This window comes from Vicugna pacos, chromosome 19 (assembly GCF_048564905.1).
Source record: "Vicugna pacos chromosome 19, VicPac4, whole genome shotgun sequence".
NCBI classification, from domain to species: domain Eukaryota; kingdom Metazoa; phylum Chordata; class Mammalia; order Artiodactyla; family Camelidae; genus Vicugna; species Vicugna pacos.
In genome coordinates, this window is record NC_133005.1 from 23,016,956 (window position 1) to 23,038,005 (window position 21,050).

Consider the following 21,050-nt stretch of genomic DNA (forward strand, 5'->3'; position numbering starts at 1 on the left):
GCAGGCAGTTGGGGGATGGCAGTGAGCTGTGCCCATCATGAGCTGGAAATCACGCCAAAGGCCAGACTAGTGAGATGCAGCAGTGGCCCAGGATCCTTTATCTCAGGGCCTCTGAGCCCTTTGTCCTTCAGCATCCTCGTGTTCTGTATTTCATTCCAAGTGTATCCCTTATGCATGGGGTACAAACAATGTCATAACTGATTTTTCTAAGCAGCTATTTGGGTCTTAAAGTGTTTAATTGAGCAGAAAATCCTGTCTTTTGCCTTGAGGGCTTTCCTCTGTACTCTTCCTCTGGAATCTTCCAAGAAGCGAAGGGATTCCCTAAGGTCAAAGTGACACCCGTCTTCCACAGGTCACTGGGGTTGGGGTGGGGAGGAGGGCTTTCTAGCCATTCTGTTGTTCCCCCCGATTCTGTTGCTGCAGCGTCGGTATGAAAACTGGTCTCAGCAGGGTCTCGTTGGCAGCTGGGTCTGCGCTGTGCATGTTGTTCTCTAAAGACCTTTAATAACATCATTTTAAAAGAAGAAAAGAAAACAGAATGTGGCCCTGCAGTTGGTCCTGTGTGACCTCTCCTCCCAGGATGCCCGTGCTGACCCACGCTCCTCAGCCTTCCTCGTGACCCACACTCAGACTGCAGGGCGACAGCTTGTATAGTTCTCATGCATTGCTTGTGTGACGTCCTGTACTTACAAATACAGCTACAAAACATGTAATAGCTGAGGTGCCCTGAATTATAATCCCTGAAAAAGGACGGCTCATCACCATAACTTGGAACATTTTCTGAAAACTGCACCTTTGAATATTGCACCTATGAAAAAACACACATTGGTTTTTATTTGGGGTGCTAAAATAGTTCTGGCATTAAAGTTCAAGAAGGACTTGTTCAATTTCTTCACTGTTTCTTGGAGCATTGTGGGGGTATATTATGTCATTAAATCCTCTGAATACTATTGGGAATTAAGGCTATAAGATCCCAGTTTTATAGAGGAACACTTTGAGCTGATGAGAAACAACTTTTCCAGGAACAAATAACTGTTGGTTACAGAGCTCGGACTTCTGAGTTCAAGATCCTTTCCGTGTGTCAGACTAAGTCTAGTTCACTTCATGAGCTATCCTGCCCTCAACTCATGACTACTTAACCTGACTTTTTTTCTCCTTTAATTACATGTTAAAGAACAAGTGTATAGAACTTAGAAATTTGAGGTATACAGGACCATTGAAGGTTTGATATTAGCTCTGCTATTGTATGAAATAATGTAAGAGTTTAGTATCTTTGGTCATTATTTTCATATTGGCATTCAAGAGTAATATTTATCGATTACTTTTTTTAACATAGCGAACACAAAGACGAAAGGAGACGTGAAAGACCCTTTCAAACTACCAGCCTGGCGAAGACTTCTGATTGTAAGTGACTCTCTGTGGTCCTGCCATAGATGGAGAAAGTGAGAGTGAGGCAGTGCTGATCATGACAGAGCAGTCAGAACAGCCAGTGTGGGAATTCCATGTATACCTTGATTTTTACAATTAATTTCTCCCTTAATTCTCTACTGTTCCAGATTATTTAGGAAGTTAATTGTAGGTCATTTAAACCCTGAGACAGTGTTGTCTGGAAAGAAATTCATGTATTTAAACACAGCCCCTGAAATCCCATGTTCTGTCTTTGTGTAAAGAAGGAAAACAGATCTTTAAGTTTGTTGTACATTTCCTCCATCAACCACACTATAACACACTGGACTTCTCATAGAACTGGATCTAATGGGTTACACTGGGGAAATGAAGGTTAGTTATTGCATAGTGACTCATCTCACTTAAAAAGTTACTGTCTTTAAAAGGGAGAAGTCAGTAATCCCTTCCTGGTACTCTAACGCTTTGGCAACCCGTGAGTACTGCAAAGCTGAGCCAGTGCGCAGCACACCAGTAAGAGATTGTTGTTGAAAAGTACCCAGCGACAGTACAGAAGTCCGGAAAGCAGTGCCTTGTGGAGAAGCACTGGTCATTTTTCCCATCCTTACACCAACCAGGTCTCACTCTTACAACTACATTCCTCATAAGTGCGAACAGAATGTGATATGCTGACCTAATGACAACCAGATATATTCCTGTCTTTCTCCTCCTCCCTCTTCCTCTTCTTATTCTTGGATACTTGTCATGAAACTAATTTTGTTAGAACCAACTGCTCTGTTGCCATCAGTTAAAGGATTTTCATCATAAATATTCAAATAGCCCAACACAGGACTTAAGAAACTGCAGTAAAAGCACAAAAATGCTTCCCATGCGCATGAACACTGCTGTGCCGCCTAGATGAGAGCCCTGGCACTTGCACAGTCTGCGCTCTGTGGGGGCCCCTGTAACACAGCCAGCCCCTGGCAAGCAAAGAGCTTCTGCTGGTTGGCATTGCCAGTTATGGGAGACACAGAGATGGAACTGGTAGTTCTTGTCCTTAAGGCAATCAGAATACGACACAGTTGTCCCTGGTTGTTTTCTGTGTTTTTTAAAATAGAATTTTGAAAGGAAGCATTCTCATTGATCTGATAATTATTATCACTTTTTAGGTCATTTTTTTCCCACATAAATGGCTGTCAAGTGTCTCATAGGTGCTAAGCACGAACCTGATGTTACAAAATGCAGACATTTAACATGCAGCCCCGCCCCCCAGGAGCATGTCACTTATCGTCATGTTTGTGAGTCCCTCTCGGTGACTCTGCTCCCTGTGTCCCAGGGCCCCTAGGGCTTCATAAGTGTCTTTCTGTATCTTTCATTGGTATTTCATATGTGCCCAATGCTTTAAGTTCATGGTGAGGAAATGGCTCTTGAAAAAGTGGGCAGGATTGGAGGGAAGCATGCAGGGCGAGAAGTTTGCCAGGGAAGCAGAGAGAAGGACAGTGTTTGGTAGGAGGAACAACTTTCAAGATGACATTTGGCCAAAGGAACAGCAGGCAGAGGCAAAGATGTGCCAGGGAACTCAAGGGGATTCATGAGTTTCATGAAGTTGGCCCAAAAAGGATGCCGTGGGCGTGGTTGGGAACGAGGTGAATGCAGAGCTCAGGCACGCTCTGGGAAGTCCTTCTAGTTCTACAGAGAAGAGTAGGTCTCCTGTAGACCTCGGGAAATGTATCGGAATGCTGCTTGCTGTAACGAATAATAGACCTGAGGGGCAGTGGCTAAAACAAGAAGAAGTAGGATTGTGCAGATGATTCATGATGCCATCAGCATCCCAGATGTCCCTCCTTCAGCTGTGAGGCTGCCGGTGTTTGACGTCTCCTTTCCTGGTCTGCTGGTTGGCAGCAGCTCCTGGCATTATATTCTCACATGGGAATATCCAAAGGCCGGAAGGACTGCTTTTGTCTACCTCTTTTCCTACAAATAACGAAGAACAGTAGGATGCTTACAATAGCCTTCCCCGGATATTTTACTGGCTGGGTTATATCACATACTCATTCCTAAATGACCCTCTGGTGAAGGAAAGGTAGTTCCACTCATTATCTTAGAAGTCAATTCTGTTTTGGGAGCTGGGGGGAGGTTACCTTCTTTGTATATTGGGATAAAAAGATATGAAAGTAAAGTTGCAATTGTGCAACAAGAAGGAAGAAAAACAATGGCTGTCAGGTTGGAAATGAGCAACATGTGCTGCAGGGATTCCATAGGGAATTTTGAGGAAAAGAGCAAGAAGATTAGATTTGAGTATTAGGGCTCTCTGGTCATGACCTAAAGCATAGGGAGGGATGACCGAGCCAGAAATAGAGAAACAAGAAAACGGTACTGAGACGGATGCAAGCGATGAAGGTGCTCCAGAGGAGCCAACAGATGAGAAGAAGTTGACCTTTGTGGATGGAAAAGACAACACTGACATGGCCAGTAAAATAGTAAAATCTATGGAGTTTGATTTTTCTTCTCTCTGTGCTTAAAAGCCACTACAGGGTGAGGGAAGGGAATAGCTGATTGGTAGAGGGATCGCATGCTTCAGATACAGGAGTTCCTTGGTTCAATACCCAGTATGTCCATTAAAAACAAAAATACAAAAGATAATGAAATATATCTGAAGTCTGTAGCTACAGATAACATATCCATTACTGTTTCTTTTCCATTTCCCAACTACCGCAATACATAGCCAACAAAAGACCAAGGTTTTCTTAAGCAAAGTGCATCTTCCCTGTGAAATTCTTTTGGGTCACGTTAAATTACGGAAAAATTCTTGCAAGCAGTTAGGCTTCACGTGTGTGTGTGTGTGTGTGTGTGTGTGTGTGTGTGTGTGTGTTTGTGTGTGTGCAGGTCAAAGCTGTCAGTGTTGTCTGAATAATCTGTGTGACTGCACCCTCTAGGTGAAGAGTCACCTTTCCCCTCGGGACCGGAGGAGGACGCACGCACCCCTGGCGAGGAGGTACCATCTCGTTTTCTTGACTTACGTCGTCTTGTAGCACCTAGCCGTCGAGGGTCGCTAGTGCACATGAGCGGATGGATGCATCGCCCCTGCGTCCTAACGTTTGCGATTTCCCGTCGCGGTTCTTGACTCCCCTTTTGTAATCCAAGCTAACTAAGTCATTCTGTGCTTTCGGTCTCGCCAGGGCACAGTACACTTGTGTTAGTTCTCCACGCTCCCCTACGGAGAGCGGTGTCTGTGTCTCCATTCTTTGCTTGCACTGCTTTTCCCTGGTAGGTTAGTCCAAGTCACTGCATGTAGATAGCTCCCCGTGTCAGTTCGGTGAGGGTTCAGAGGTCTCCCGCTTCGCCTTGTCGTTTTGGCCCTCCTCGGTTTCGATGAGTGGACTGGTGCCTCAGTTTACTGAGTCTTGCCAGTGGGGTCTTCCCATTCCGTTCCCACCCAAGTGTGTTCCCGGTGTTCCGTGTGACTTCCCGTGCCGTTTCCCACCTCGTCCTTTGGCTCAAGCTGCCCCTCCTCGAGTCCCTCAGCCTGCCCCCTCTGCGCTCGGCCTGCCTTTGAAGACACGGTGCGGTCTTCCCAGCGTTCCCCGAGCCGAGCCCTGCCCCAGACTCTTCTGTCCTTTGTGCCCTGCCTGTCCGTTCGCGTCGGCTGTCGATAGGCTGCTGAATGGCCCTTTGCCGTGCTGATGGGTGTTCCCGTGTCCCTGCGTCTGGTAACAACACGGAGCAGAATGTCTCTTTCGTGTGTCTTCCCAGCTGTTGCCTGGGTGATGCCTGTGATTTGACACAGGCAGTGACTGGTTGCTGCCTCACCGAACTGACAGACTGAATGGCCAAGTGCAGGAGTCGGATGGTTTCTCAAGGTGGGTTGTGGGGTTCCTTTGCTTTGTTTTTACAGGAAGGGGTGCCCGAGCCCAAAGCAGAACGGGACGGCACCCGTGCTGAGACACTCGTCGCTGACGAAGGCGCTGCAGCCGAGACAACCGAAGACGAGACCCTGCCGTCTGTGCTTGCGGCAGAGCAACCTGATGAGTCCGGTAGGTTGGTGAACATCCACGGAGGTTGACTGTTCTCCTGTGTGTGCTTAAAGGCTACTGTGGGGCGGGGAAGGGTGTAGCTGATGGGTAGATGGGTGGCATGCTTCGGATGCAGGAGTTCCTGGGTCCCATGGCCAGGACCTCCTTTCAAAGGAAGAAGCCAAATGGCAATCTAAGATACCTCAAGGCTGTAGGTCCACATACCCCATGCAGTACTCCCGTTTTGTTTTCCTTCTGCCCACTGTCTCCACACATACCCCCAACACAAGCAGGCCTTCCCTCAAGAAACTGCCTCAGTTCTCTGAAACGCTCTTGGGCCACGTCAGTTTACGGAAAGCTTCTTGGGTGGAGTTAGGCTTCACGTGTTTGTGTGTGTGTGTGTGCAGGTCAAAGTGGTCAGTGTTGTCTCTGAATAATCTGTGTGACTGCACCCTCTAGGTGAAGAGTCACCTTTCCCCTCGGGACCGGAGGAGGACGCACGCACCCCTGGCGAGGAGGTACCATCTCGTTTTCTTGACTTACGTCGTCTTGTAGCACCTAGCCGTCGAGGGTCGCTAGTGCACATGAGCGGATGGATGCATCGCCCCTGCGTCCTAACGTTTGCGATTTCCCGTCGCGGTTCTTGACTCCCCTTTTGTAATCCAAGCTAACTAAGTCATTCTGTGCTTTCGGTCTCGCCAGGGCACAGTACACTTGTGTTAGTTCTCCACGCTCCCCTACGGAGAGCGGTGTCTGTGTCTCCATTCTTTGCTTGCACTGCTTTTCCCTGGTAGGTTAGTCCAAGTCACTGCATGTAGATAGCTCCCCGTGTCAGTTCGGTGAGGGTTCAGAGGTCTCCCGCTTCGCCTTGTCGTTTTGGCCCTCCTCGGTTTCGATGAGTGGACTGGTGCCTCAGTTTACTGAGTCTTGCCAGTGGGGTCTTCCCATTCCGTTCCCACCCAAGTGTGTTCCCGGTGTTCCGTGTGACTTCCCGTGCCGTTTCCCACCTCGTCCTTTGGCTCAAGCTGCCCCTCCTCGAGTCCCTCAGCCTGCCCCCTCTGCGCTCGGCCTGCCTTTGAAGACACGGTGCGGTCTTCCCAGCGTTCCCCGAGCCGAGCCCTGCCCCAGACTCTTCTGTCCTTTGTGCCCTGCCTGTCCGTTCGCGTCGGCTGTCGATAGGCTGCTGAATGGCGCTTTGCCGTGCTGATGGGTGTTCCCGTGTCCCTGCGTCTGGTAACAACACGGAGCAGAATGTCTCTTTCGTGTGTCTTCCCAGCTGTTGCCTGGGTGATGCCTGTGATTTGACACAGGCAGTGACTGGTTGCTGCCTCACCGAACTGACAGACTGAATGGCCAAGTGCAGGAGTCGGATGGTTTCTCAAGGTGGGTTGTGGGGTTCCTTTGCTTTGTTTTTACAGGAAGGGGTGCCCGAGCCCAAAGCAGAACGGGACGGCACCCGTGCTGAGACACTCGTCGCTGACGAAGGCGCTGCAGCCGAGACAACCGAAGACGAGACCCTGCCGTCTGTGCTTGCGGCAGAGCAACCTGATGAGTCCGGTAGGTTGGTGAACATCCACGGAGGTTGACTGTTCTCCTGTGTGTGCTTAAAGGCTACTGTGGGGCGGGGAAGGGTGTAGCTGATGGGTAGATGGGTGGCATGCTTCGGATGCAGGAGTTCCTGGGTCCCATGGCCAGGACCTCCTTTCAAAGGAAGAAGCCAAATGGCAATCTAAGATACCTCAAGGTTGTAGGTCCACATACCCCATGCAGTACTCCCGTTTTGTTTTCCTTCTGCCCACTGTCTCCACACATACCCCCAACACAAGCAGGCCTTCCCTCAAGAAACTGCCTCAGTCCTCTGAAACGCTCTTGGGCCACGTTAGTTTACGGAAAGCTTCTTGGGTGGAGTTAGGCTTCACGTGTTTGTGTGTGTGTGTGTGCAGGTCAAAGTGGTCAGTGTTGTCTCTGAATAATCTGTGTGACTGCACCCTCTAGGTGAAGAGTCACCTTTCCCCTCGGGACCGGAGGAGGACGCACGCACCCCTGGCGAGGAGGTACCATCTCGTTTTCTTGACTTACGTCGTCTTGTAGCACCTAGCCGTCGAGGGTCGCTAGTGCACATGAGCGGATGGATGCATCGCCCCTGCGTCCTAACGTTTGCGATTTCCCGTCGCGGTTCTTGACTCCCCTTTTGTAATCCAAGCTAACTAAGTCATTCTGTGCTTTCGGTCTCGCCAGGGCACAGTACACTTGTGTTAGTTCTCCACGCTCCCCTACGGAGAGCGGTGTCTGTGTCTCCATTCTTTGCTTGCACTGCTTTTCCCTGGTAGGTTAGTCCAAGTCACTGCATGTAGATAGCTCCCCGTGTCAGTTCGGTGAGGGTTCAGAGGTCTCCCGCTTCGCCTTGTCGTTTTGGCCCTCCTCGGTTTCGATGAGTGGACTGGTGCCTCAGTTTACTGAGTCTTGCCAGTGGGGTCTTCCCATTCCGTTCCCACCCAAGTGTGTTCCCGGTGTTCCGTGTGACTTCCCGTGCCGTTTCCCACCTCGTCCTTTGGCTCAAGCTGCCCCTCCTCGAGTCCCTCAGCCTGCCCCCTCTGCGCTCGGCCTGCCTTTGAAGACACGGTGCGGTCTTCCCAGCGTTCCCCGAGCCGAGCCCTGCCCCAGACTCTTCTGTCCTTTGTGCCCTGCCTGTCCGTTCGCGTCGGCTGTCGATAGGCTGCTGAATGGCCCTTTGCCGTGCTGATGGGTGTTCCCGTGTCCCTGCGTCTGGTAACAACACGGAGCAGAATGTCTCTTTCGTGTGTCTTCCCAGCTGTTGCCTGGGTGATGCCTGTGATTTGACACAGGCAGTGACTGGTTGCTGCCTCACCGAACTGACAGACTGAATGGCCAAGTGCAGGAGTCGGATGGTTTCTCAAGGTGGGTTGTGGGGTTCCTTTGCTTTGTTTTTACAGGAAGGGGTGCCCGAGCCCAAAGCAGAACGGGACGGCACCCGTGCTGAGACACTCGTCGCTGACGAAGGCGCTGCAGCCGAGACAACCGAAGACGAGACCCTGCCGTCTGTGCTTGCGGCAGAGCAACCTGATGAGTCCGGTAGGTTGGTGAACATCCACGGAGGTTGACTGTTCTCCTGTGTGTGCTTAAAGGCTACTGTGGGGCGGGGAAGGGTGTAGCTGATGGGTAGATGGGTGGCATGCTTCGGATGCAGGAGTTCCTGGGTCCCATGGCCAGGACCTCCTTTCAAAGGAAGAAGCCAAATGGCAATCTAAGATACCTCAAGGCTGTAGGTCCACATACCCCATGCAGTACTCCCGTTTTGTTTTCCTTCTGCCCACTGTCTCCACACATACCCCCAACACAAGCAGGCCTTCCCTCAAGAAACTGCCTCAGTCCTCTGAAACGCTCTTGGGCCACGTCAGTTTACGGAAAGCTTCTTGGGTGGAGTTAGGCTTCACGTGTTTGTGTGTGTGTGTGTGCAGGTCAAAGTGGTCAGTGTTGTCTCTGAATAATCTGTGTGACTGCACCCTCTAGGTGAAGAGTCACCTTTCCCCTCGGGACCGGAGGAGGACGCACGCACCCCTGGCGAGGAGGTACCATCTCGTTTTCTTGACTTACGTCGTCTTGTAGCACCTAGCCGTCGAGGGTCGCTAGTGCACATGAGCGGATGGATGCATCGCCCCTGCGTCCTAACGTTTGCGATTTCCCGTCGCGGTTCTTGACTCCCCTTTTGTAATCCAAGCTAACTAAGTCATTCTGTGCTTTCGGTCTCGCCAGGGCACAGTACACTTGTGTTAGTTCTCCACGCTCCCCTACGGAGAGCGGTGTCTGTGTCTCCATTCTTTGCTTGCACTGCTTTTCCCTGGTAGGTTAGTCCAAGTCACTGCATGTAGATAGCTCCCCGTGTCAGTTCGGTGAGGGTTCAGAGGTCTCCCGCTTCGCCTTGTCGTTTTGGCCCTCCTCGGTTTCGATGAGTGGACTGGTGCCTCAGTTTACTGAGTCTTGCCAGTGGGGTCTTCCCATTCCGTTCCCACCCAAGTGTGTTCCCGGTGTTCCGTGTGACTTCCCGTGCCGTTTCCCACCTCGTCCTTTGGCTCAAGCTGCCCCTCCTCGAGTCCCTCAGCCTGCCCCCTCTGCGCTCGGCCTGCCTTTGAAGACACGGTGCGGTCTTCCCAGCGTTCCCCGAGCCGAGCCCTGCCCCAGACTCTTCTGTCCTTTGTGCCCTGCCTGTCCGTTCGCGTCGGCTGTCGATAGGCTGCTGAATGGCGCTTTGCCGTGCTGATGGGTGTTCCCGTGTCCCTGCGTCTGGTAACAACACGGAGCAGAATGTCTCTTTCGTGTGTCTTCCCAGCTGTTGCCTGGGTGATGCCTGTGATTTGACACAGGCAGTGACTGGTTGCTGCCTCACCGAACTGACAGACTGAATGGCCAAGTGCAGGAGTCGGATGGTTTCTCAAGGTGGGTTGTGGGGTTCCTTTGCTTTGTTTTTACAGGAAGGGGTGCCCGAGCCCAAAGCAGAACGGGACGGCACCCGTGCTGAGACACTCGTCGCTGACGAAGGCGCTGCAGCCGAGACAACCGAAGACGAGACCCTGCCGTCTGTGCTTGCGGCAGAGCAACCTGATGAGTCCGGTAGGTTGGTGAACATCCACGGAGGTTGACTGTTCTCCTGTGTGTGCTTAAAGGCTACTGTGGGGCGGGGAAGGGTGTAGCTGATGGGTAGATGGGTGGCATGCTTCGGATGCAGGAGTTCCTGGGTCCCATGGCCAGGACCTCCTTTCAAAGGAAGAAGCCAAATGGCAATCTAAGATACCTCAAGGCTGTAGGTCCACATACCCCATGCAGTACTCCCGTTTTGTTTTCCTTCTGCCCACTGTCTCCACACATACCCCCAACACAAGCAGGCCTTCCCTCAAGAAACTGCCTCAGTCCTCTGAAACGCTCTTGGGCCACGTCAGTTTACGGAAAGCTTCTTGGGTGGAGTTAGGCTTCACGTGTTTGTGTGTGTGTGTGTGCAGGTCAAAGTGGTCAGTGTTGTCTCTGAATAATCTGTGTGACTGCACCCTCTAGGTGAAGAGTCACCTTTCCCCTCGGGACCGGAGGAGGACGCACGCACCCCTGGCGAGGAGGTACCATCTCGTTTTCTTGACTTACGTCGTCTTGTAGCACCTAGCCGTCGAGGGTCGCTAGTGCACATGAGCGGATGGATGCATCGCCCCTGCGTCCTAACGTTTGCGATTTCCCGTCGCGGTTCTTGACTCCCCTTTTGTAATCCAAGCTAACTAAGTCATTCTGTGCTTTCGGTCTCGCCAGGGCACAGTACACTTGTGTTAGTTCTCCACGCTCCCCTACGGAGAGCGGTGTCTGTGTCTCCATTCTTTGCTTGCACTGCTTTTCCCTGGTAGGTTAGTCCAAGTCACTGCATGTAGATAGCTCCCCGTGTCAGTTCGGTGAGGGTTCAGAGGTCTCCCGCTTCGCCTTGTCGTTTTGGCCCTCCTCGGTTTCGATGAGTGGACTGGTGCCTCAGTTTACTGAGTCTTGCCAGTGGGGTCTTCCCATTCCGTTCCCACCCAAGTGTGTTCCCGGTGTTCCGTGTGACTTCCCGTGCCGTTTCCCACCTCGTCCTTTGGCTCAAGCTGCCCCTCCTCGAGTCCCTCAGCCTGCCCCCTCTGCGCTCGGCCTGCCTTTGAAGACACGGTGCGGTCTTCCCAGCGTTCCCCGAGCCGAGCCCTGCCCCAGACTCTTCTGTCCTTTGTGCCCTGCCTGTCCGTTCGCGTCGGCTGTCGATAGGCTGCTGAATGGCCCTTTGCCGTGCTGATGGGTGTTCCCGTGTCCCTGCGTCTGGTAACAACACGGAGCAGAATGTCTCTTTCGTGTGTCTTCCCAGCTGTTGCCTGGGTGATGCCTGTGATTTGACACAGGCAGTGACTGGTTGCTGCCTCACCGAACTGACAGACTGAATGGCCAATTGCAGGAGTCGGATGGTTTCTCAAGGTGGGTTGTGGGGTTCCTTTGCTTTGTTTTTACAGGAAGGGGTGCCCGAGCCCAAAGCAGAACGGGACGGCACCCGTGCTGAGACACTCGTCGCTGACGAAGGCGCTGCAGCCGAGACAACCGAAGACGAGACCCTGCCGTCTGTGCTTGCGGCAGAGCAACCTGATGAGTCCGGTAGGTTGGTGAACATCCACGGAGGTTGACTGTTCTCCTGTGTGTGCTTAAAGGCTACTGTGGGGCGGGGAAGGGTGTAGCTGATGGGTAGATGGGTGGCATGCTTCGGATGCAGGAGTTCCTGGGTCCCATGGCCAGGACCTCCTTTCAAAGGAAGAAGCCAAATGGCAATCTAAGATACCTCAAGGCTGTAGGTCCACATACCCCATGCAGTACTCCCGTTTTGTTTTCCTTCTGCCCACTGTCTCCACACATACCCCCAACACAAGCAGGCCTTCCCTCAAGAAACTGCCTCAGTCCTCTGAAACGCTCTTGGGCCACGTCAGTTTACGGAAAGCTTCTTGGGTGGAGTTAGGCTTCACGTGTTTGTGTGTGTGTGTGTGCAGGTCAAAGTGGTCAGTGTTGTCTCTGAATAATCTGTGTGACTGCACCCTCTAGGTGAAGAGTCACCTTTCCCCTCGGGACCGGAGGAGGACGCACGCACCCCTGGCGAGGAGGTACCATCTCGTTTTCTTGACTTACGTCGTCTTGTAGCACCTAGCCGTCGAGGGTCGCTAGTGCACATGAGCGGATGGATGCATCGCCCCTGCGTCCTAACGTTTGCGATTTCCCGTCGCGGTTCTTGACTCCCCTTTTGTAATCCAAGCTAACTAAGTCATTCTGTGCTTTCGGTCTCGCCAGGGCACAGTACACTTGTGTTAGTTCTCCACGCTCCCCTACGGAGAGCGGTGTCTGTGTCTCCATTCTTTGCTTGCACTGCTTTTCCCTGGTAGGTTAGTCCAAGTCACTGCATGTAGATAGCTCCCCGTGTCAGTTCGGTGAGGGTTCAGAGGTCTCCCGCTTCGCCTTGTCGTTTTGGCCCTCCTCGGTTTCGATGAGTGGACTGGTGCCTCAGTTTACTGAGTCTTGCCAGTGGGGTCTTCCCATTCCGTTCCCACCCAAGTGTGTTCCCGGTGTTCCGTGTGACTTCCCGTGCCGTTTCCCACCTCATCCTTTGGCTCAAGCTGCCCCTCCTCGAGTCCCTCAGCCTGCCCCCTCTGCGCTCGGCCTGCCTTTGAAGACACGGTGCGGTCTTCCCAGCGTTCCCCGAGCCGAGCCCTGCCCCAGACTCTTCTGTCCTTTGTGCCCTGCCTGTCCGTTCGCGTCGGCTGTCGATAGGCTGCTGAATGGCCCTTTGCCGTGCTGATGGGTGTTCCCGTGTCCCTGCGTCTGGTAACAACACGGAGCAGAATGTCTCTTTCGTGTGTCTTCCCAGCTGTTGCCTGGGTGATGCCTGTGATTTGACACAGGCAGTGACTGGTTGCTGCCTCACCGAACTGACAGACTGAATGGCCAAGTGAAGGAGTCGGATGGTTTCTCAAGGTGGGTTGTGGGGTTCCTTTGCTTTGTTTTTACAGGAAGGGGTGCCCGAGCCCAAAGCAGAACGGGACGGCACCCGTGCTGAGACACTCGTCGCTGACGAAGGCGCTGCAGCCGAGACAACCGAAGACGAGACCCTGCCGTCTGTGCTTGCGGCAGAGCAACCTGATGAGTCCGGTAGGTTGGTGAACATCCACGGAGGTTGACTGTTCTCCTGTGTGTGCTTAAAGGCTACTGTGGGGCGGGGAAGGGTGTAGCTGATGGGTAGATGGGTGGCATGCTTCGGATGCAGGAGTTCCTGGGTCCCATGGCCAGGACCTCCTTTCAAAGGAAGAGCCAAATGGCAATCTAAGATACCTCAAGGCTGTAGGTCCACATACCCCATGCAGTACTCCCGTTTTGTTTTCCTTCTGCCCACTGTCTCCACACATACCCCCAACACAAGCAGGCCTTCCCTCAAGAAACTGCCTCAGTCCTCTGAAACGCTCTTGGGCCACGTCAGTTTACGGAAAGCTTCTTGGGTGGAGTTAGGCTTCACGTGTTTGTGTGTGTGTGTGTGCAGGTCAAAGTGGTCAGTGTTGTCTCTGAATAATCTGTGTGACTGCACCCTCTAGGTGAAGAGTCACCTTTCCCCTCGGGACCGGAGGAGGACGCACACACCCCTGGCGAGGAGGTACCATCTCGTTTTCTTGACTTACGTCGTCTTGTAGCACCTAGCCGTCGAGGGTCGCTAGTGCACATGAGCGGATGGATGCATCGCCCCTGCGTCCTAACGTTTGCGATTTCCCGTCGCGGTTCTTGACTCCCCTTTTGTAATCCAAGCTAACTAAGTCATTCTGTGCTTTCGGTCTCGCCAGGGCACAGTACACTTGTGTTAGTTCTCCACGCTCCCCTACGGAGAGCGGTGTCTGTGTCTCCATTCTTTGCTTGCACTGCTTTTCCCTGGTAGGTTAGTCCAAGTCACTGCATGTAGATAGCTCCCCGTGTCAGTTCGGTGAGGGTTCAGAGGTCTCCCGCTTCGCCTTGTCGTTTTGGCCCTCCTCGGTTTCGATGAGTGGACTGGTGCCTCAGTTTACTGAGTCTTGCCAGTGGGGTCTTCCCATTCCGTTCCCACCCAAGTGTGTTCCCGGTGTTCCGTGTGACTTCCCGTGCCGTTTCCCACCTCGTCCTTTGGCTCAAGCTGCCCCTCCTCGAGTCCCTCAGCCTGCCCCCTCTGCGCTCGGCCTGCCTTTGAAGACACGGTGCGGTCTTCCCAGCGTTCCCCGAGCCGAGCCCTGCCCCAGACTCTTCTGTCCTTTGTGCCCTGCCTGTCCGTTCGCGTCGGCTGTCGATAGGCTGCTGAATGGCCCTTTGCCGTGCTGATGGGTGTTCCCGTGTCCCTGCGTCTGGTAACAACACGGAGCAGAATGTCTCTTTCGTGTGTCTTCCCAGCTGTTGCCTGGGTGATGCCTGTGATTTGACACAGGCAGTGACTGGTTGCTGCCTCACCGAACTGACAGACTGAATGGCCAAGTGCAGGAGTCGGATGGTTTCTCAAGGTGGGTTGTGGGGTTCCTTTGCTTTGTTTTTACAGGAAGGGGTGCCCGAGCCCAAAGCAGAACGGGACGGCACCCGTGCTGAGACACTCGTCGCTGACGAAGGCGCTGCAGCCGAGACAACCGAAGACGAGACCCTGCCGTCTGTGCTTGCGGCAGAGCAACCTGATGAGTCCGGTAGGTTGGTGAACATCCACGGAGGTTGACTGTTCTCCTGTGTGTGCTTAAAGGCTACTGTGGGGCGGGGAAGGGTGTAGCTGATGGGTAGATGGGTGGCATGCTTCGGATGCAGGAGTTCCTGGGTCCCATGGCCAGGACCTCCTTTCAAAGGAAGAAGCCAAATGGCAATCTAAGATACCTCAAGGCTGTAGGTCCACATACCCCATGCAGTACTCCCGTTTTGTTTTCCTTCTGCCCACTGTCTCCACACATACCCCCAACACAAGCAGGCCTTCCCTCAAGAAACTGCCTCAGTCCTCTGAAACGCTCTTGGGCCACGTCAGTTTACGGAAAGCTTCTTGGGTGGAGTTAGGCTTCACGTGTTTGTGTGTGTGTGTGTGCAGGTCAAAGTGGTCAGTGTTGTCTCTGAATAATCTGTGTGACTGCACCCTCTAGGTGAAGAGTCACCTTTCCCCTCGGGACCGGAGGAGGACGCACGCACCCCTGGCGAGGAGGTACCATCTCGTTTTCTTGACTTACGTCGTCTTGTAGCACCTAGCCGTCGAGGGTCGCTAGTGCACATGAGCGGATGGATGCATCGCCCCTGCGTCCTAACGTTTGCGATTTCCCGTCGCGGTTCTTGACTCCCCTTTTGTAATCCAAGCTAACTAAGTCATTCTGTGCTTTCGGTCTCGCCAGGGCACAGTACACTTGTGTTAGTTCTCCACGCTCCCCTACGGAGAGCGGTGTCTGTGTCTCCATTCTTTGCTTGCACTGCTTTTCCCTGGTAGGTTAGTCCAAGTCACTGCATGTAGATAGCTCCCCGTGTCAGTTCGGTGAGGGTTCAGAGGTCTCCCGCTTCGCCTTGTCGTTTTGGCCCTCCTCGGTTTCGATGAGTGGACTGGTGCCTCAGTTTACTGAGTCTTGCCAGTGGGGTCTTCCCATTCCGTTCCCACCCAAGTGTGTTCCCGGTGTTCCGTGTGACTTCCCGTGCCGTTTCCCACCTCGTCCTTTGGCTCAAGCTGCCCCTCCTCGAGTCCCTCAGCCTGCCCCCTCTGCGCTCGGCCTGCCTTTGAAGACACGGTGCGGTCTTCCCAGCGTTCCCCGAGCCGAGCCCTGCCCCAGACTCTTCTGTCCTTTGTGCCCTGCCTGTCCGTTCGCGTCGGCTGTCGATAGGCTGCTGAATGGCCCTTTGCCGTGCTGATGGGTGTTCCCGTGTCCCTGCGTCTGGTAACAACACGGAGCAGAATGTCTCTTTCGTGTGTCTTCCCAGCTGTTGCCTGGGTGATGCCTGTGATTTGACACAGGCAGTGACTGGTTGCTGCCTCACCGAACTGACAGACTGAATGGCCAAGTGCAGGAGTCGGATGGTTTCTCAAGGTGGGTTGTGGGGTTCCTTTGCTTTGTTTTTACAGGAAGGGGTGCCCGAGCCCAAAGCAGAACGGGACGGCACCCGTGCTGAGACACTCGTCGCTGACGAAGGCGCTGCAGCCGAGACAACCGAAGACGAGACCCTGCCGTCTGTGCTTGCGGCAGAGCAACCTGATGAGTCCGGTAGGTTGGTGAACATCCACGGAGGTTGACTGTTCTCCTGTGTGTGCTTAAAGGCTACTGTGGGGCGGGGAAGGGTGTAGCTGATGGGTAGATGGGTGGCATGCTTCGGATGCAGGAGTTCCTGGGTCCCATGGCCAGGACCTCCTTTCAAAGGAAGAAGCCAAATGGCAATCTAAGATACCTCAAGGCTGTAGGTCCACATACCCCATGCAGTACTCCCGTTTTGTTTTCCTTCTGCCCACTGTCTCCACACATACCCCCAACACAAGCAGGCCTTCCCTCAAGAAACTGCCTCAGTCCTCTGAAACGCTCTTGGGCCACGTCAGTTTACGGAAAGCTTCTTGGGTGGAGTTAGGCTTCACGTGTTTGTGTGTGTGTGTGTGCAGGTCAAAGTGGTCAGTGTTGTCTCTGAATAATCTGTGTGACTGCACCCTCTAGGTGAAGAGTCACCTTTCCCCTCGGGACCGGAGGAGGACGCACGCACCCCTGGCGAGGAGGTACCATCTCGTTTTCTTGACTTACGTCGTCTTGTAGCACCTAGCCGTCGAGGGTCGCTAGTGCACATGAGCGGATGGATGCATCGCCCCTGCGTCCTAACGTTTGCGATTTCCCGTCGCGGTTCTTGACTCCCCTTTTGTAATCCAAGCTAACTAAGTCATTCTGTGCTTTCGGTCTCGCCAGGGCACAGTACACTTGTGTTAGTTCTCCACGCTCCCCTACGGAGAGCGGTGTCTGTGTCTCCATTCTTTGCTTGCACTGCTTTTCCCTGGTAGGTTAGTCCAAGTCACTGCATGTAGATAGCTCCCCGTGTCAGTTCGGTGAGGGTTCAGAGGTCTCCCGCTTCGCCTTGTCGTTTTGGCCCTCCTCGGTTTCGATGAGTGGACTGGTGCCTCAGTTTACTGAGTCTTGCCAGTGGGGTCTTCCCATTCCGTTCCCACCCAAGTGTGTTCCCGGTGTTCCGTGTGACTTCCCGTGCCGTTTCCCACCTCGTCCTTTGGCTCAAGCTGCCCCTCCTCGAGTCCCTCAGCCTGCCCCCTCTGCGCTCGGCCTGCCTTTGAAGACACGGTGCGGTCTTCCCAGCGTTCCCCGAGCCGAGCCCTGCCCCAGACTCTTCTGTCCTTTGTGCCCTGCCTGTCCGTTCGCGTCGGCTGTCGATAGGCTGCTGAATGGCCCTTTGCCGTGCTGATGGGTGTTCCCGTGTCCCTGCGTCTGGTAACAACACGGAGCAGAATGTCTCTTTCGTGTGTCTTCCCAGCTGTTGCCTGGGTGATGCCTGTGATTTGACACAGGCAGTGACTGGTTGCTGCCTCACCGAACTGACAGACTGAATGGCCAAGTGCAGGAGTCGGATGGTTTCTCAAGGTGGGTTGTGGGGTTCCTTTGCTTTGTTTTTACAGGAAGGGGTGCCCGAGCCCAAAGCAGAACGGGACGGCACCCGTGCTGAGACACTCGTCGCTGACGAAGGCGCTGCAGCCGAGACAACCGAAGACGAGACCCTGCCGTCTGTGCTTGCGGCAGAGCAACCTGATGAGTCCGGTAGGTTGGTGAACATCCACGGAGGTTGACTGTTCTCCTGTGTGTGCTTAAAGGCTACTGTGGGGCGGGGAAGGGTGTAGCTGATGGGTAGATGGGTGGCATGCTTCGGATGCAGGAGTTCCTGGGTCCCATGGCCAGGACCTCCTTTCAAAGGAAGAAGCCAAATGGCAATCTAAGATACCTCAAGGCTGTAGGTCCACATACCCCATGCAGTACTCCCGTTTTGTTTTCCTTCTGCCCACTGTCTCCACACATACCCCCAACACAAGCAGGCCTTCCCTCAAGAAACTGCCTCAGTCCTCTGAAACGCTCTTGGGCCACGTCAGTTTACGGAAAGCTTCTTGGGTGGAGTTAGGCTTCACGTGTTTGTGTGTGTGTGTGTGCAGGTCAAAGTGGTCAGTGTTGTCTCTGAATAATCTGTGTGACTGCACCCTCTAGGTGAAGAGTCACCTTTCCCCTCGGGACCGGAGGAGGACGCACGCACCCCTGGCGAGGAGGTACCATCTCGTTTTCTTGACTTACGTCGTCTTGTAGCACCTAGCCGTCGAGGGTCGCTAGTGCACATGAGCGGATGGATGCATCGCCCCTGCGTCCTAACGTTTGCGATTTCCCGTCGCGGTTCTTGACTCCCCTTTTGTAATCCAAGCTAACTAAGTCATTCTGTGCTTTCGGTCTCGCCAGGGCACAGTACACTTGTGTTAGTTCTCCACGCTCCCCTACGGAGAGCGGTGTCTGTGTCTCCATTCTTTGCTTGCACTGCTTTTCCCTGGTAGGTTAGTCCAAGTCACTGCATGTAGATAGCTCCCCGTGTCAGTTCGGTGAGGGTTCAGAGGTCTCCCGCTTCGCCTTGTCGTTTTGGCCCTCCTCGGTTTCGATGAGTGGACTGGTGCCTCAGTTTACTGAGTCTTGCCAGTGGGGTCTTCCCATTCCGTTCCCACCCAAGTGTGTTCCCGGTGTTCCGTGTGACTTCCCGTGCCGTTTCCCACCTCGTCCTTTGGCTCAAGCTGCCCCTCCTCGAGTCCCTCAGCCTGCCCCCTCTGCGCTCGGCCTGCCTTTGAAGACACGGTGCGGTCTTCCCAGCGTTCCCCGAGCCGAGCCCTGCCCCAGACTCTTCTGTCCTTTGTGCCCTGCCTGTCCGTTCGCGTCGGCTGTCGATAGGCTGCTGAATGGCCCTTTGCCGTGCTGATGGGTGTTCCCGTGTCCCTGCGTCTGGTAACAACACGGAGCAGAATGTCTCTTTCGTGTGTCTTCCCAGCTGTTGCCTGGGTGATGCCTGTGATTTGACACAGGCAGTGACTGGTTGCTGCCTCACCGAACTGACAGACTGAATGGCCAAGTGCAGGAGTCGGATGGTTTCTCAAGGTGGGTTGTGGGGTTCCTTTGCTTTGTTTTTACAGGAAGGGGTGCCCGAGCCCAAAGCAGAACGGGACGGCACCCGTGCTGAGACACTCGTCGCTGACGAAGGCGCTGCAGCCGAGACAACCGAAGACGAGACCCTGCCGTCTGTGCTTGCGGCAGAGCAACCTGATGAGTCCGGTAGGTTGGTGAACATCCACGGAGGTTGACTGTTCTCCTGTGTGTGCTTAAAGGCTACTGTGGGGCGGGGAAGGGTGTAGCTGATGGGTAGATGGGTGGCATGCTTCGGATGCAGGAGTTCCTGGGTCCCATGGCCAGGACCTCCTTTCAAAGGAAGAAGCCAAATGGCAATCTAAGATACCTCAAGGCTGTAGGTCCACATACCCCATGCAGTACTCCCGTTTTGTTTTCCTTCTGCCCACTGTCTCCACACATACCCCCAACACAAGCAGGCCTTCCCTCAAGAAACTGCCTCAGTCCTCTGAAACGCTCTTGGGCCACGTCAGTTTACGGAAAGCTTCTTGGGTGGAGTTAGGCTTCACGTGTTTGTGTGTGTGTGTGTGCAGGTCAAAGTGGTCAGTGTTGTCTCTGAATAATCTGTGTGACTGCACCCTCTAGGTGAAGAGTCACCTTTCCCCTCGGGACCGGAGGAGGACGCACGCACCCCTGGCGAGGAGGTACCATCTCGTTTTCTTGACTTACGTCGTCTTGTAGCACCTAGCCGTCGAGGGTCGCTAGTGCACATGAGCGGATGGATGCATCGCCCCTGCGTCCTAACGTTTGCGATTTCCCGTCGCGGTTCTTGACTCCCCTTTTGTAATCCAAGCTAACTAAGTCATTCTGTGCTTTCGGTCTCGCCAGGGCACAGTACACTTGTGTTAGTTCTCCACGCTCCCCTACGGAGAGCGGTGTCTGTGTCTCCATTCTTTGCTTGCACTGCTTTTCCCTGGTAGGTTAGTCCAAGTCACTGCATGTAGATAGCTCCCCGTGTCAGTTCGGTGAGGGTTCAGAGGTCTCCCGCTTCGCCTTGTCGTTTTGGCCCTCCTCGGTTTCGATGAGTGGACTGGTGCCTCAGTTTACTGAGTCTTGCCAGTGGGGTCTTCCCATTCCGTTCCCACCCAAGTGTGTTCCCGGTGTTCCGTGTGACTTCCCGTGCCGTTTCCCACCTCGTCCTTTGGCTCAAGCTGCCCCTCCTCGAGTCCCTCAGCCTGCCCCCTCTGCGCTCGGCCTGCCTTTGAAGACACGGTGCGGTCTTCCCAGCGTTCCCCGAGCCGAGCCCTGCCCCAGACTCTTCTGTCCTTTGTGCCCTGCCTGTCCGTTCGCGTCGGCTGTCGATAGGCTGCTGAATGGCCCTTTGCCGTGCTGATGGGTGTTCCCGTGTCCCTGCGTCTGGTAACAACACGGAGCAGAATGTCTCTTTCGTGTGTCTTCCCAGCTGTTGCCTGGGTGATGCCTGTGATTTGACACAGGCAGTGACTGGTTGCTGCCTCACCGAACTGACAGACTGAATGGCCAAGTGCAGGAGTCGGATGGTTTCTCAAGGTGGGTTGTGGGGTTCCTTTGCTTTGTTTTTACAGGAAGGGGTGCCCGAGCCCAAAGCAGAACGGGACGGCACCCGTGCTGAGACACTCGTCGCTGACGAAGGCGCTGCAGCCGAGACAACCGAAGACGAGACCCTGCCGTCTGTGCTTGCGGCAGAGCAACCTGATGAGTCCGGTAGGTTGGTGAACATCCACGGAGGTTGACTGTTCTCCTGTGTGTGCTTAAAGGCTACTGTGGGGCGGGGAAGGGTGTAGCTGATGGGTAGATGGGTGGCATGCTTCGGATGCAGGAGTTCCTGGGTCCCATGGCCAGGACCTCCTTTCAAAGGAAGAAGCCAAATGGCAATCTAAGATACCTCAAGGCTGTAGGTCCACATACCCCATGCAGTACTCCCGTTTTGTTTTCCTTCTGCCCACTGTCTCCACACATACCCCCAACACAAGCAGGC

General features: G+C 53.9%; 1 protein-coding gene across 1 annotated transcript in view; it reads left to right on the forward strand.

The window, feature by feature from the left end:
* The window catches only part of LOC140687509 (uncharacterized), a 92,579-nt gene that overhangs the window by 8,796 nt on the left and 62,733 nt on the right, over positions 1 to 21,050 (forward strand). The window contains exons 5-27 of the mRNA XM_072944640.1: positions 1,337 to 1,404; positions 4,320 to 4,378; positions 5,279 to 5,417; positions 5,856 to 5,914; positions 6,815 to 6,953; positions 7,392 to 7,450; positions 8,351 to 8,489; positions 8,928 to 8,986; positions 9,887 to 10,025; positions 10,464 to 10,522; positions 11,423 to 11,561; positions 12,000 to 12,058; positions 12,959 to 13,097; positions 13,535 to 13,593; positions 14,494 to 14,632; positions 15,071 to 15,129; positions 16,030 to 16,168; positions 16,607 to 16,665; positions 17,566 to 17,704; positions 18,143 to 18,201; positions 19,102 to 19,240; positions 19,679 to 19,737; positions 20,638 to 20,776. Coding sequence (XP_072800741.1) covers positions 1,337 to 1,404; positions 4,320 to 4,378; positions 5,279 to 5,417; positions 5,856 to 5,914; positions 6,815 to 6,953; positions 7,392 to 7,450; positions 8,351 to 8,489; positions 8,928 to 8,986; positions 9,887 to 10,025; positions 10,464 to 10,522; positions 11,423 to 11,561; positions 12,000 to 12,058; positions 12,959 to 13,097; positions 13,535 to 13,593; positions 14,494 to 14,632; positions 15,071 to 15,129; positions 16,030 to 16,168; positions 16,607 to 16,665; positions 17,566 to 17,704; positions 18,143 to 18,201; positions 19,102 to 19,240; positions 19,679 to 19,737; positions 20,638 to 20,776 — 2,246 coding nt within the window. The remainder of the gene's footprint in view (positions 1 to 1,336; positions 1,405 to 4,319; positions 4,379 to 5,278; positions 5,418 to 5,855; positions 5,915 to 6,814; positions 6,954 to 7,391; positions 7,451 to 8,350; positions 8,490 to 8,927; positions 8,987 to 9,886; positions 10,026 to 10,463; positions 10,523 to 11,422; positions 11,562 to 11,999; positions 12,059 to 12,958; positions 13,098 to 13,534; positions 13,594 to 14,493; positions 14,633 to 15,070; positions 15,130 to 16,029; positions 16,169 to 16,606; positions 16,666 to 17,565; positions 17,705 to 18,142; positions 18,202 to 19,101; positions 19,241 to 19,678; positions 19,738 to 20,637; positions 20,777 to 21,050) is intronic.